General features: G+C 32.8%; 1 protein-coding gene across 1 annotated transcript; it reads right to left on the reverse strand.

Moving 5' to 3' along the window:
- Positions 1-7,614: 7,614 nt before the first annotated feature.
- LOC113491719 (troponin C-like) lies at positions 7,615-16,603 on the reverse strand. Its single transcript, XM_026868843.1, has 6 exons — positions 16,369-16,603; positions 16,227-16,254; positions 15,945-16,088; positions 12,970-13,089; positions 9,720-9,851; positions 7,615-7,848 (listed from the first exon to the last, which is right to left on the reverse strand). Exons 1-6 carry the CDS (start codon positions 16,369-16,371, stop codon positions 7,814-7,816), a joined length of 462 nt encoding a protein of 153 aa, XP_026724644.1. The 5' UTR covers positions 16,372-16,603; the 3' UTR covers positions 7,615-7,813.
- Positions 16,604-17,216: the final 613 nt, after the last annotated feature.

The following is a 17,216-nucleotide window of genomic DNA, read 5'->3' on the forward strand; positions in this document are numbered from 1 at the left end:
GGGCGAGCAAGAATGTTGATATTGAAGTTAAAGAAATACAGTATACTGCCTGATTGGCCCCTATTGTATGGCATAATATACATATATAAAATAAAATTCTCTAAGAAAGCCGACTTACTTAACGCCTCTACACCTATTAAAATAAATAGTTATGAAATCACGTCGACAGCGCCATCTAGTGAAAGAACACTAACCTGTTACGTCGGCGACAATAAATCATTATATGTACTTATAAGCTTAACTCGACAGACAAACGCCAACCTCATAATTCACTATGACGCACCTAGTAAATGACGTCATAATAGTTTGTGACGTATATGTTACGGGCTAGCCATAAATTACGTCACACGAACTTCGTGTTTTTGCTACTCGGGCACTCTATTTGTGAAACCGAGAACAGAGAATCTGATGTAATGTGTCATGTTTTTTCAATTATTTGTCTGATTTTGTCTAGAAAGCTAGAAATTATAGCACAATTTTCAAAACTATACCATAAATAAAATATGGAAATATTTTTGAAGTCTTGGAATATATTGCGAGTAAAGAGGACTTCCCCATCTCTATTGTTAAATAATCTTGTAGCATAATTAATGGATGATCCCTCAGCTGTGGCGATATTCCCTATACGCCGTCATAATTCGGTAGCGGTTGGCAATAAGAGCACGACGCTTGACGCCTGCCAATCACCAATCCGCTTCAATGGGTGATCGCAATTTGGAGCTAATTTCCGTACAAGTGGATACTGTGGTGCCAGTACTTAATTGAGCTATGTCAGTTACTGCCCTGGATCTAGGTATACCCAAATACTTACTTAGCAAAGGCTTTTTATTTTTAAGTTGCACCTATATATTTTTTCAATTATCACAAAAATAAGATATTTTCGTTTTGTTTTGTTCTCAAGCAAAGATAATAAGTAATTTAAAAGACTTTCATTGTCGATTGTAGTCCTTAATTACCATTACTATTGTTTACATTTTAATGTTAGTAGTCGTCGATTGTCTTTAGATCTAATGGTTCATAATATACGTCTTTATATTAATTATCTTGAGTATAAGCTGGCAAATAGGGCATAAATTGAAACTAATGATTCAATATCAATTTTGGTAGCTAACGGTAAGCAATTTGCTCCCCAAGACTGGATTCACGAGTCGGTTGAGCGCCGGAAACCGGTGGCAACCTCGCTATGACGCAATTTCCTCCTCCATGGAGACAGGGAAGTATCCGATCCCAATAATCGATTCCAATGGGGAATGGGTTCATAATCGAACCCCTTAACACTTTGTAAGGATCGCCGTTCTTTTGTTAAATTATTCTGAAGATGTTTTATCCATCTCAATCGGGTTTAAATAGGCGTTGCTGGAATGATTATGACAATGTGTCTAGGGACCTACCACTAGACTGCAAAGCAAGCATACTGCAGTTACAGAAGAGAGACAATACTACATGCTGTCAAGTTTCGTCTCTTTCATAAATGTATGTTTTATTATAGGGTAGAGTAGGAGGCAGGAGGTAGTATTGTGTGTTCGGTTCTAACATTTTACGGAATTATAATTTCCAGACATTTCTTGCTGAAAAATTTTGTTGTTCTTTGATTGTAGTTTACCTTTACAGTGGGCGTTGAAAGGGATGAGTAAAAGGTTAAATACCTGTATGAAGGGAATGTGAATAATGTCTGTAAGTATGAGCGGACGCCCACGATTGCTTTAACTCAAGACTTTTTTGCCAGCGGATATACCCGTTGAGATTTTGATTGATGTTAATCCTTGTCTTTATATTTCAATATCAACCATATGCCTATTAAAATAAGCTTTCTTTTGCTTTACGCTTTTAGTCTAATCCTCGGACTTCTGTTGGTCAAATTTATTCATATTTGCGTGTAAAACAAATCTGCCAGTTGATATATCTGAAACTAGATTACGAATAGTTGTTGGGCCAACTGTCGGTTCCAATCAGATTATTTACTGTGCTTCAATAATTTATAAGGCGGAACTCCTCCAGTGATGTGTACTATATTTACTCGTGCATATGTCGCATCATGAAAGCGGATTCTCATTTTTCATGCGACGAAATATTCAGCAACTCCTTATTATGCCGTTTTTACGTAAGGAGACTATTTAAGCCATTTTTCGCTCTTTTGAATCATATATGAAGCTTGCTATGACTTCATAATTAAGTTTTATGTATTTTAGTGTTAGTTTAAAGAGTCAATAGGTACTGCTAAAGTACAATGTACATAAGAAAAACGTTCTTTTGGCTCATTTTGAGAGAGGGCCATGTACAAAAGCAGAATACAATAGGCTTTTGACATAGATGTCGGTTTTATATCACTTCGGCTAAACATAAAAACGTACTTAATACAAAATGACTACTCGAGAAGGGAACCTAAATAAATCACGAAGGCTGGAAGAATAAAAAAGAAATGATTTCTTCCCTCTCTAGAAAATATTGCGGAATACCGTGTCGCATATGTTTATTTAGTGTAGCATTTCACTCCGATCTAAACAAGATTACAATTTCATCTGATTCATACGGAAAATAAATGGCTCGCCATTTTATAAGCTTTAAAATGGTACTCGTTTGCATATACTCGTACAAAAATAGCACTTTACATTTGTATTTTTATTGGAAATCGATTAAAACATATGACCTGTTATTCGACACCGTTAGAATTTTAATTTAGGTCAACGAACTAAGTGTATTTTTTGTTAGTTATGCAATATACGTCACCATTTCAGATTTTTGTAGTTGTGCTAGAAAGATAGTTCTAAACAAAGGACATATCTTTCAAAATGACGACTTTCTCACCTAAAAATGTTTTAAAGAACATATCTGTAATCAAATCTTGTGGCTTCCTTAAAATCGTTCATTTTCTTATATTGTGTATTTTGCAAGTGGCAGCAACGAATGTTACTCGTAGAAAGAGCTTTTGTATTTATTTTCTGTTATTTTACATTATGAATCAAATAAACAAATATAATTGGAACATTAAAACATGTATGTGTGTAATAGGTGACTATTTTTACATTATCAGGTACGGGTTCATATTAAAATTTGTTTAGATATACATAGCTTAAATATTAATTTCTCGAAATAGAAAAGTTTAAACCAACCGTAGAGCTATATCATATTTGGTAACATCTGTCATTATTATGATCGTCGTCTATAACACAAATGTAAAGAGTAATTTCCAAACGTAATAATATACAATAATATCTATTTGAACAAACACTTGAGAACGGACATTTAATAAAAAACTCACTGAGAAAAATAATACATTTTGTGCTTTCTATTCTCTATTCTCATGGTAAACCTACATTATAATGACTACACTGTCAGGCCGCACAACGATTTAATTCTATAGCGACTACGCAAGTAAAAAAAACAATAAAAAAATAGAATGTTCCACTCCAAAATATTATTGTCTGAAGTCACGGACACTTGAAACTTTGAACGTAGTGGTATAATTTAAATATTTTTGCACCGAAGAGTTCATCTTTCGCGGGCTGAAAATGTCGCATTAGGTACCTACTACTAGGTTTCGTGAAATTTTTACTACTGCCGAGTGACAGACAGATGGATAGGCAAACAGACGGGCATATCATTTGTTCTGTGTCTGGGTGTAATTTATCTATATTATGTATGTATTTGAAAATATATAATATAAGTAAGTATGTTTATCAGTTGTCTAGTACTCAATACAAGCTCTGCTTAGTTTGAGACTAGATGGCGTTGTGTGAAAGTTGTGGAATATTTATTTATTTACTAGCTGACCCAGCAAACGTTGTTTTGCTGAATATTTTTTTCTAGTTGTATGTATTTTTAATGCCACATTATAAAAGAAATAAAAAAAAAACAATTAAGGGTATGAAAAATAGATGTTGTTCTATTCTCAGACCTACCCAATATGTATACAAAATTTCATAAAAATCGGTTAAGCCGTTTCGGAGGAGTACGGTAACTAACATCGTGACACGGGAATTTTATATATTAGAAGATTTATCTACAGACGATGAAGCCTGATTGTGTCTAAATATACAAAAAAAAACATACAAAAATAATCAATTTCCATTAATTTATTGCTTCCCCGATCCTTAGGTACCATACTAGCTTGTATGATCAACAAGTTTATTGGATGTAATCGAGCCGTGATAGTCGTAAAGAGGATGAAAGTTTATTGATACGTGATCAAAGGGCAAACAATATACTGAGAGTCTCTTGAGGACATTATAAGAGTTGTTAGAGGTCACGTTTCATGACCGTATTCGTAACTTTCTATCTTTGTGTTGACTTATTGAGTTACATATTCTACCATAATATTTCTAATTATGATCATGATAATTAGTAACAAAACTTCTTACAACGTATGTAAACTTTTTTTCAACCGTCTTAAGAAAAAAGATCTGAATTCTTTTTAATATTTGTTTTCTTAGAATTTCAAACTGGATGGACTGATATTGTTGATTCTTTTTTTCATTTTTATAGGAATATAGTTTAAAGGTTAGATTAGTTTTGGTCCTATAAAAAATATATTTTTTTATTAGAATTTTGTTGGGTGTTTTTGTTATCGAAGAAATATAATTTTCTACTCAAAACAAAATGATACAGCTTCGCGTTAAATCTGTGATCACAAAGACTGCATCTTAAAATTTGTGGCAGCACTTACTAGTAAAACATTCCTACTCGCTAAATATGCGGTACTTCAGTATATTAATTTAAATGCAAGATGAATGGTTGCGAACATCGTTGCACCACCCATTACGTGTGCAGTTCTCAGTAAATGTTCTGGGAGTCTACCACTAACTCTCACACTAATACCATTTTAGTTGTAGAAGTGAGATGCCACCACAACGTCTAGTGCGCTGACTCTTTTCCACAGCTGGTGAAAATAAAATTTGAACCAAGGTGGTAGGTTGGTATCAGAGCTTCGGTATCATTAATTTCGTTCCAGTGAACGCTACATTCAGTGCCATCCTGTACTTTTAGTGCCACAACTATTTGCAGACTTGTCATAATTACTAAAGTATTTAACCTGCTCAGTGATCACGATCCTTTCTAATTGCTTTACATTTTGTTTTCGCTTTCTTTATGCTAGTCAACTGTTTTCCCTTTCCCCTTCCCTAAAGGCAATAGCGTGCAAATTCATTTCATAAAGTTCATTCAGAAATCTTACTTACAATGTTAAATAATTCAGAATGATTCATACGAAGAATCGTAAGAGCTTACAAGTTACCATAAAAAAGTAGTGTGACATCCAGTCAATACCTAATAAAAAAAGTTATTCCCATACATTAGGATTCAAGTTGAGATAGATCTGAACTGATATCAAATGGCCTTCATTAAAAGGAGTGACATCTAAGCGTAAAGGAGCCTGTATTTAATGCGTTCGAATTTTTAATCTTTTCCTTCTTCTATTCCTTCACTGTTAATACCAAGTAACATTCCCACACAGCCAGGAAGATCGTAACTTCGTATTGGTTGGGTGAATTTCCCGGACCCAAAAATTGCGTGGCATCGATGAAATCGGTACTAAAAAGCATTGTTATAATGTTCTAACATTTTTTTTTAGGTAGATGACATAAAAATCTATCTGTAGCACTAAATATTTTATTAATATAATTAATAGGTTTTCCAAAAAAAAAAGTTAAACCACATAATCTTTCATCGCCGTGTTTGTCCACGACTCACCTTGATGTATTAAAGTCATCATTGATCAAAAATGTATCGTTATTTATATTAAAACTTAGTTTTATTTGGTTCGTGAATAGTTAGAGTATTGACTCGGAATACATTTATTCAAATATTTACACAATACAACGTATGGTTAATAAAAAACCATTTGTCCCAGAACTACCTTTCATCGCCATGTCCTAAACATATTTGAGAATATTGCATATTCTAACGTTTTGCGTCGCTCCCGTTTTGCGTTAAACGTTGCATATAAGTAACGTCGAAAGGCTAGACAAGGAACGACGTGTGTACGTGCCTGCGTTTTCGAGCTATAATTAAAAGTATTCAATTTTTTTGGTACTGGACATTTTTTCTTTCATCGCCGTGGATAGGTCTAACTTCTATTTCAATAAGTTTTTAATCTCGATTGAGCATTCAATACAATGCCATTTATATTTAGCTTATTTGTAAAGTGTTCATTACTGTGAATTATTACCAGTTTTTTAGTAAATTGAATTATACCCCTTGATTTTCATCGCCGTGCTCTCATTTCCGTGGTTTCCGTGGACAAAATTTGCTATGGCAATGAAAAAAAATACACGGGAATGAAAAAAATATCATCGCCGTGCCTTGTAAAACAGTTTCCTTTCATTGCCGTGGCCACGTGTTTCATTTCCGTGACTTATGTTTGTTTCGCCACTAGACAGGAATGTATCTATTTATAGTTATATTATAAAAATAATATCATGTGTGACTGGATTTTTACACATTATATTCTATTATTATTGCGTATAAATTAATAGTATTTATTTTTGTTTCAATGATTAACTTTATCATTTAAATATTCTTGTACACTATAATAACATTTCATTGCCATGGACGCCTGTATCATTGCCGTGCATGCATGTTTCATCGCCGTGGCACGGAATTTTCAATCTTGTATATCTCGTTAGTTTTTTAAGCTATCTGCTAGATATTAAGCAAAACTGCATATCTGATCGAAAACTTGAGAAAACACTATTTTTTATTGTTCTAAAGTTGAAGAATAAAAAATCCACGGAAATGAAGATTTTTTTGGACCTGTTGAAATTCACCCGGTTCTTATTACCTTAACAAAAAGAACAAAGAACAATATCGGTCCACAATTTCTGCTAGCACAGCTGCTCACCACCCACTAACAATCGCAAGATATCGCAACATCCGAACAGTAATTCTTAATCAAACTGTTTACATTTCTGCCTTCATTCAGCTAAATTTTAAAGCTGTTATAGAAATTGCGCAGTGTATTATAACTCAGAATGTTTTACGAGTTTATCGTTTCATGAAAATGTTTAGACGATGAAATGGTTTTAGTCAACCAATCACCGCTGTGTTCGAGCAAGGTATACATCAATATGTTAATTACTTTATTCAGGAAAATATTGCGTTTATACTATGGTCTACTGGAATTCAATGTTGTATGATATTTCAATGATTTGTTATGGGTGTATTTTGTAATATAAAATTCACAGAATGTATTTTTCAGGTGTGTCAATGATTTTCTTAACTTTGTAATGTGAGTGTTGTAACGGACATCAGCTTCCACTGTTTTATTTAGGCACTTTATTTGAAGGCACATAATTTCAAGCTTTTGAAAATTAACTAAAATAAATATTTGTAAAAATCCCACTTCTCCAAATTATTTAAATTATATGAATCTTATTATATTCATTTGAACCTACCAAATGAAATTGCTCCTCACTCAACTACTAAAGTTTATGCTACTCCCTACTTCAGTGCTTGCAAACTGAATTTCAGGTATACATTATTCATGATGAATATGTGCGCCTGTTTTCTGACGCAATCCTTCATATTTCAGTAATTCTGAAAACACTAATAGAATGTATGAAATATTACCACTAAAGCGCAGACCGCAAAATGGAGATCAATATAAATACAGGTGTAAAATATTATGAATAATTTATTAACAAAATTATTTATTACAATATAAATAACTTATTCAATAAATGGAGATGTTTTAGGTTCACATTGTGTGAATGTTTGGTATTTGTGACATGGCAAATGAGAATTTGATTTCATGTCATAAATGAAGATGATGTGTCTTCATTGTGGAGAGGCGGAACCCGCAGGTGGTGAGTTCAGTCGCTTAATCATCACCGCCAGTCATGACTTCCATGAATTCTGGAATAGTAAAGATTTATGGTGAGAGAATATAGTTGTCAAAAAACAAAAAGATTTTTACTAAAAGTGGGTTACAATGATCTCAGATTGATTTGGCAGATATTTAAGTCAATATCAATACTTCTGTCTTAAAAAAAGTTTGATATATATTTAATTTATCTACTTATTTATTTCAGGTCCATGACTGCAAACTGGTCTACATCAACTGCATGTAAGTATCTTTTGATGCTATTATTCCAAAAACTCTTGTAAAGCTATGTTTCTCATCAACCATATTATTGCTCAATGGTATATTTGATTTAACTACTGAATTGTTTGCAGTTGTTCTAAACCAACCTTTTCATAATAATATGGCATTCGATGACAATACCCAGCATTGTTTGCCCACGTCATTTGTTAAATTTAAATAGCGGCTGATTATAAATTCAATGTAATATCGATTTCACTGTTCTGTTTGGGCAACGACCTGTAGCAGAAGGTAATATAAAAACAAATGAGAGTTTAAAATCATGGGATTAATGTGCTTACTATGAGCTCGTAAAGCAGGACTTTTGCCATTGTGAATGCAAGACATAACTACTCACCGATATTTTTTTTGTTTCACTACTGATATGGCTCTACATTTCAACTAAAAAGTTTTTAGTTCAGCCATTGTCCATCTACACTAATTATTGAAACATCTTTGTTTCATTTCGAATATAAAATAATACTATCTTGATTGTGCGCCTTATCTTGACATTTGTAATATTCATTATTTTGATTTAAATTTTGTAATCTAATTCCAAATCACATTTCATTAATTATTTGAAAATTCTACAAACTATTTATCATTATCATCCATTAATTCCAAATCTCAGACGCAGTTGAATAATGTAATCATCTAGATAAATTTATGGAAGTCTTAACATCAAAATTCTCGAAAACAGATGCTACTTCGCGTAATAAATTATTTCGCCTCTATCAAATTATTTACGAACGAGCTGAACTCAACTTTGTAATGAGAATGTTACGGTAATAGCTAGCTATATTTAGTTTTGGCTGAGAATCTGTCACTAACACTCTAGCTATCTTAGAACTGTAGGTACTCTTCAATACTCTATACTAATATTATAAAGAGGAAATATTTGATTGTTTGTTTGACACGAATAGGCTTCGAAACTACTGGACCGATTCGAAAAATTCTTTCACTGTTGAAAAGCTACATTATCTCCGCTGAACATAGGCTATAATTTATTTCAAAAATATTAGGGTTCCGTAAGAAAATGGCGATATTGTAACCCAAGGTGTCATAACTTATATCTTCCAACCACGCGGACGACGTCGCGGGCAACTGCTAGTGTTTAATAAATATGTTAACTGCTAAACTTCAGAACCGTTCTTGCCAATTTTAGCTTTGGAATAATGTTGGTCGGATTTTTTCGCGATAATCGAATCAGATTTCATCGATGCAGTTTGTTTGTGCTTTTATTTTAATTTGTGATGGAATTTGAAAAAATAGTTGCCATTCAATTTAATTTTAAAGTTGAAATATGTATGTTTGTTAAACTAGGTTTTAATTTTCTATCGTTTGAATTAGATTCCGCTATACAGTAGGTATGTATTAAAAAACTCGTCTGACCAAGGATTATATTTTGATGGTGTTTGATGACCTAATTTCTTTTCAATATTTTTTTACCATATTTGGCAAGTCATAATTATGTCCATCAAGGATCGAACTGGGTTTTTCGTCCATACTATATTTGGTTGTCATGCCCATTCCACGAGCCTCGAATTATTGTCTTACAAAGTCCTTCTTCCAATTCATTGCTTATACCTCTAAGATCGAATGCAGCTTATGAATAGTTACTATAGTTTCATAATAAATTACTTACCATCGAAGTCAACTGTGCCTGAGCCGTCAGAGTCAATTTCCTCAATCATCATGTCTAATTCTTCAGCGCTGATCTTGTCATCCAGCTCTCTGAGGATTTCTCTTAAGACGTCTGTCGTGATGTAACCGTTGCCTGTAATAGAAATATTCAAGGAATCAGAAAGATGATTATAATGGCACTAACTTTCCAACTAGGTAATAAAATGGTCGTTGAAAATGGAGCCAAGTTGTTTTTTGGATCATTTTTTGTAAGCATGATCGATGTTACGATTTTTATAACAATTATTATATTGTGATCAATTAGAATGCGGAGGAGTATTTTCATTACGATATTACGTATTTCTAAGTGTATTAGATTTTATTTTTACATGAAATTCAGTTGGGAATACGCCACTAAAATCAATACACGCTTCGACACTTAAGACCTCACTTATAAAACATGGACTAAATGCTTTTAAAACTCAATTTGCTTCTTTGATATTCGAATATCCTCAATGAAAATGTTAACTGAAATATCGAACATATGAGTACTTTCCCCAATCGATTTTCGTCCTTAACCGCTTGTTATAAAGGTCAATGGTATAAAAAAATAATTTGTCGGGTCAAGAAATTCTGTGGCATTAATTTCATATTTATTCGTTGTAACCTTCGCGTCGGGTTGGACCCAACCTTGCTTGAATTTTATATGATAAGTAAGGATATCCTGTTGGTACTAAACTATACTTTGAGAGTCTTTTATTATTTATTGTGGACCTCAGCTATAAATAATGGTTTACAGCGTTTTATCTTGTAATGTGAGGAAAATCAAATTGTAATGGAAAACAGTTTTGAAACAGACGTGCAGACGTAAAAAGGTATTTTACTCAAGAGGATTGCGAACATAAAAAGTTTTAATACCAGACTAATACAATTTCAGACATACTCTTTAGTAAAAATCTCTTCGCTTTTAAAAGTCGTTGTAAATTTTCGACGAGGCATTTAATATTTTCAGCTGCTACGAATATGTGACTTTAGTTTTATGATAGGTGCATGCTCGTGTCACAATACAGTTTGTACAAAATTGACGTTGCTGCGGCAGGTGGTAAATCTAATAATATGATCGTCGAGCTCACAGACCTACATACACGTATTGTTTAAGAATAGCAAACACACATTGTGAATACCTCAAAAACATTTTTTTAAAAAGGTTGTAAGCATGTGGGTTCTATATGAATTTACAGGTACAGAAGTTCGTAGTAGGCATATATATCGGCCTTGAACGTTACAAATTAAACAGTCGATAATTAACTAGTTTAACGAAATAGTAATAACAGTCGGACTGTCCTCGGCCAGTTTATGCATAATAAAACAAGGTCTGTTAACTGGTACAGTTATTTTAATTACGGCACCATTGTTTTGTTTCCCTCTGTTAAATATTAGATACGGTAAAATATTTTCCCACGTAGGAAACAACCTGGTAACAACTAAGAGACCAAAAAATCCCGTGAATTTTATTTTTATTGACTTTTGTCACTGAATTACTAATATTATTGACTTGAATTTCAGTAAATATTTCATGTTTTATTCATCTTTAAAAAACATATCATTGAAGACAATCCGTAAAAAATTAAAACAGTTAAAGCGTGGTTAACTACTGGCAAAATGCTTTCACGTATTATCAGACAAAGTAAAAAAAATAGAATTCTAAGAAAAGTGAAGATTACTTTTTGCAATAAGTTGTATTTTAATGGAGATATCCATTACTCGAGCTCTCAAAGCAGTTTTATAGAACACATTTTTTTCTTCATTGTATCGTTCATCATTCTTGAATTCTGAGAAGATAGGCGTTACGTTTTTGTTATATTGGTAGCTACGCTGTTGTTTTGTTTATTTCATTCAAAAGAGTATAACAGTATTATTATTTTTGCAATTGATTTTGTTTTTGTACTTATAACAAATGGGTAGGTGTTTTAATATTGGCAAATAATACCACTACTTCAGTTAATATTCTCGTACTATTATTACGATGCTGCTTAAAGGCAAAGAAAAATGGATTAGATAAAAAATAATAATTATAATATCTATATAACACTTATAAGGAGATTAGTTTAGAATAACAACTGAATGTCTTCCAAGAATTGATTATCCGAGACCTTTAAAAACAAATAGCTAACTGACGCACTAATTTTAGACGTAGTCTGGCCGGCCTGATACCGATTACACTGTCAACGAAATGATTAATAGCATATCGTCTGAAAATGTAAGACACATTGCCAAATTGTGTAATGTTATTTAAAATCAAGACAATGGTTCAGACTAAGTGTTTGTCTCGATACACGTGATTTATAATCATGGCCTTATACATACTTGGCTCCAATAGTATATTCGAATAATTTTTAATAAATCATTTTATTCTGCGTTGAAATATGAATGTCAAATGACAGTTGTAAACATTGATTTGTTTTGCACGAGTGTATACTCCATGCGTATAATATTATAGCATCGTATTCATTACATTGGGAATCAAAGGTACACGATTTAATATAATGTTCAAGATTTTAATCTAAAAGATCTTAGTAACGATTTCAGTCTTAAAAGAAATTGTTCACTAAATTCAAATTCAGTTCATTGAATTTTTACAGCTTTCTTAGCTGAAAGCGAAGGTCTTGTTTGATCCCGTTACAAACGAGAGGATTTACTTATTGTCTGCTACCTACTAGATACCTAAAGCCCGTATTTTTCACTTTGACAGAGTCGTGATTCTTGACTCAACTTGATCGGAATTCACACTTTCAGAGTCACTTTTATCACTCCTCTCTATCGGATAATAGATTTTCGAATTCATGAAACTTGTTGAAGTGATAAATAAATATTTGAACAAAGACAAATTCTTGCTAGCTCTAAGGTAAATTTGGAACATTTATATCATACAAATCAAGGTAGGTATTCATTTAACTAAATTCTTTTTCATCGTCGTCATCGTTTTAAAAAGGAGTCTCTATATCACCTTTCACCTCCTTTGACATACCTCTATGTGAATGTGGTAAAGTTTTAAGTCGGCTTTCAATTTCAACGAAAAGTATTTTAACCGAGATATTTCGGATGACAGATACTGCAGCTTTTCTATTAAATTTGGGGTATCAAAGATCAAAGAGTATCTTAAAAGCTCTTTGTTCACCGAAGAGATACCGACTTCAGTTTACGGGAATTTGGTTCCAATAAACATCGAGCTTCAAGCTTTTAAGGGTTAAAATGGGATGTAGGTTATGTACCTTCTTTATCGTATAACCGGAATGCCTCTTTAAGTTCTTGCTGCATCGCCTCAGCGTCCTCTTCAACCATGAACCTGGAGGCCAGGGTCACGAACTCCTCGAACTCCAGCTCACCAGAGCCTGAAACCGTTAAAGCAAGTAACTTTAGTCTGAAATCTTTTGTAAAGTCGTTCGTCTTCAAGAGAGTGAAATTTGGACAGATTTGAATACGGACGGTGACGGATTTGATAGATTAGACACTTAATTTCTTTCTGTGATTTTGGCTTTTGGATAGTTTCATGAAACTGTCCAACTTTGTGAAGTTGTCTTTTTGCCATTCGTTTTTGACATTAGTCATGGTTAGCATAAATTTTGTACAATTTTAAAACTCAAACAACCTGGCAAATTATAAGTTTACCAAGCTATTCTTATGGATATAAATCATTATTTTATTCTAACGAGTTTTGTTCAAGTTGCCACTTTTTGCACAAAAGGCGCAAAACTTTATTTGGTTACAAATGTTTGATGCTCAGTTCGGAAACAGACAAGGGAAATATTACGCTTCAAAAAAGTTGCTCCAATTAATTGGATGTTCTGTTTACCAATGTTTTATGCCAATATTGATTCGTTCTGTATATCATTATAAATCGTTGTCATGGTAACGAAACTATCATTTTGTAATGTACTTACCTATATAGTACCTACCTAAATATCGCTCATCTAATTAGCCAATTTGATGTGAGTCGTAACATAACATCATTATGTCAGAAACAATTCATTTGTTTAACGCTTTATGTACTAGTAAATCTGGTCCAAAATCTAGGTGATCCAATTTTACTTATACATAAAATGTATCACACATCACAACTATATGTTGTGACATTATTCTGTGACAACATATTAACGAGCGCATTGTGTTACAGCGGCAAACATATTGTTGTTTTATGAATATTCGACATGTTGCAGGTTGTAAAATAAAATGTAAAATGTTTTGGCTAACAACCGCGGTGATTAGTCACATCGCGTTCCCGAGCTGTTTGGATGCACGAGACATACAATGTTACATACTGACAGTTCGATCCCCTTACTATACATAAATTGATAGCTATAGATGAGAATTCGAATGACCTACTTATTGTACTCATTACAATTAGTCTAAAAAGTTTCCGTTGTAATTGACAAAATAAATGAAGTGTATTTATTGTATTACAGAAAAGAGGTTATTTACAAATTTAAAATTTGGAACACGAAACAACGGCACCAAAAGCCTTATTCATCTTTATTAACCAAAGAGTCCGTAAATTAATTCTCGAAACAAAATACAACAATTTTCAGAATACTTTTAAATTGTGAAAGTGTACGAAAATATTCTTGAAATAAAATCGAGAACAATAGATTCCTTCCTGATGTCCCATGCGGAACACAAATGGGTAGCTAATGGTGTTTAAAATGAAACAATTTATTGATCGTTGAATTGAGATGTTCTCGTTATTTAGAGAGCCAACTGTGTTGTAAATTGGCATCAGGAACACTTATGTATCCAATAATTTAACCGATAAAATGTGGTTCACATTTTGTAAGTAAAAATAAAATTCAATGGTATTTTTCTTTTGTCAAAATCTGTTTCTATTCTCTTAATTATTTCAAGAAGTCCCTTGCGTGCCTATTGTTTTTTACGTAATGATTAATACTAATGTGTTTAAGCTGACACGGTATTGCAATATTGCCGTTTTTTTTTCGGTTAGAAAAAAAAACTAAATATCTTTTTTACTAGTAACTTTCACGTTACTTTGTAGGCGTGATATAATTGGTACGATCATGACCTATAAATCTAGCTAATAGATGGAACAAGTGTTGCTTTCCCACGCAAATTACAAGTGGGATGAAGAAGGGTCCTGTAATCATTCCCAGATAAGGACTTACTCAAGCGTTAAAACTAACGTGAAACTAGATTAGTCTGTCTGTCTGTTGCTCTAAGACAGACAAACTCTCGTACAGGCTTTCAATTATTCTAAAAGCTCGCCAAAAATGTGTGAGTGGGTTAAAGCTCGTTTCGTTTTATAATAAGCGGAATATAGTATTTTTCCTATTACAATTAGTATTTTAGTATTGTACTTTATTTAAAATCGATTCATATTTTTTCGCACACTATTAAACAATGCGTCATCAAAAAACCTTTAAGATAAAATTAGTCAGCTTGTATGGCACTAAGCTCTTGTTATTTTAATATAAAAATATCTATATCCAATAAAAGATTAATTTAATTATTCCTTAAATTTTGATAAACGTTGTAACAGATACAAGTACATTCTATTCAATACAAAACGGTTCAGTTGACTCCCTAAACAATTACTCTAACTGACTCTAACATATACTATTGGTTTCCCAAACAATTGGCTGAACTGAAGCAAATGGACATGCTACTACGACTGCTAAGCAAACAGTATACCTGTCTACCTATGGTACACATTCAGTAGACAGTTCTATAACATCTCGTACAAACACGGCATATGTATGTACATACACACTGACGTCTATTTACATGCAGTATTCAGTCATAGTCAGTGCACTTAGACTCCAGTGTATCATTTGATGGTTAAACTAAGTGGTATATTGTTGGTTTATTTGTTCCCTCATGTTGTATGTATTGAGTAAATTAATGTAGTTTAGAATTATTCGTGATGGATTATTTTGGCTGTTCAATTATTTTGAATTGTCGAAATTAATTTTTAAAAAACTCGAACCCAGACTCAAAACTGATCAAGTTAATATTGTAATTAATTTTTAGTATTCAATCTAATTGTTTGTATAGTTTAAAACCCTTTTGTCTGCATTGAAAGGAAACTAATTTATTAACTCGAAAAGTCTTAAAAGACACTATGATATTAATAGTATTCTCAATCTGTTCTGCTAAAAATTTCATGCTAATGATTAGATAATAATCCTTTTGGCGATAAAATCATTTTCCATGCGAAAAGTTACAGGTAGGTACTGACCGTCAACGTCCACCTCATCGATGATTTCTTTGAGCGCGTCGTCGCTGACCTGGTGGCCCAACATGCCGAGGATGGTGCCCACCATCACTGTGCCGATGCATCCCTTCTTCTCCTGGTCGAAGGCCTCGAAAGCCTTCTTCAGGACTGAAAAGATCAATACCCAAGTTTAAATAACTGTCCAATCGTATTAAAAAATAATGGAATAAAAACTTTTCGTTAAATAAAAAAAAACTGAAACGTTCTAAATTCAAATTTAAAAAAAATATATTCAGAAATACTCACTGCCAATCTGTTCCTTGTCAAGTTCTTCCTGAAATCACCAAAAACAAACGAAATTAATTTCACAAAATTAAATCTAAAATAAAATAAACATTTTCACTAAATCACTTCACTATTAAATCACATTCACATAAAATCCGCTCACCATTGTTCACAGTCACGGGCTCAGTGGTCACAGGAATTGCACGATGGTATATGCTATAGTGAACCACAACAAGAGGAACACAAGCCCTTTTATCTGAATGGAATGAGCGACTGTCCGGAGCCGCGCGAAAATATCACCCAGGTTGATTCGGTTGGTGGCTTAGTTCTCTACCTCATGCTCCGAGCAGCGAGTCACTCAGATTTGGCTTCGCAAAATGCTTTTAACCGCTGTCTCTAAGGTCATCATACATTAAACAGTTGCCGGATGTCCATTGCACTAATGTGCATCAAGTGCGATATGCCAAATGCGTATTACAGTATATCAACGAATCGATTCCGGTTTAATATTAATTACACATTAATTAAAATATCACCCCGTTTTGGACGATTGCCACGCCAGACGGTGAATATTTTTCAGTTTATAAACAATAGTAATAAAAGTAGGTACTAATTACAGGAATAGAATTATATTTTGAATAAGCTGTATTGTCTTATCGAGAGCGTACCTTTTAAAATAAACAGTAAAATTTTCCCTTATGATGTAGATGTTTTTGAAGCATACTGCTACTACTAATAGTTATTTAATTAATTCAAGTCCAATTTAAATATTTGTTTTCGACTAATCTATGAAAAGAGTATCAATTTTATTGCAGATGGTTGTGCTATTATTTATATAATACCGATTACAGTGTTGGTATTTCTTCTATATAAATACATTATGGTTACAATTTTATTTTATAAAAAATGAAAACTATCTACTTAAAAATTTAAAAAAAAAATATCGTAAATATAAACTGCAATTTTATTGGACTAACGCACAAATAAACATTTGTTCAATGGTTAGCAACT

The sequence above is a fragment of the Trichoplusia ni genome, chromosome 3, assembly GCF_003590095.1.
Source record: "Trichoplusia ni isolate ovarian cell line Hi5 chromosome 3, tn1, whole genome shotgun sequence".
In the NCBI taxonomy this organism is placed as follows: Eukaryota; Metazoa; Arthropoda; class Insecta; order Lepidoptera; family Noctuidae; genus Trichoplusia; species Trichoplusia ni.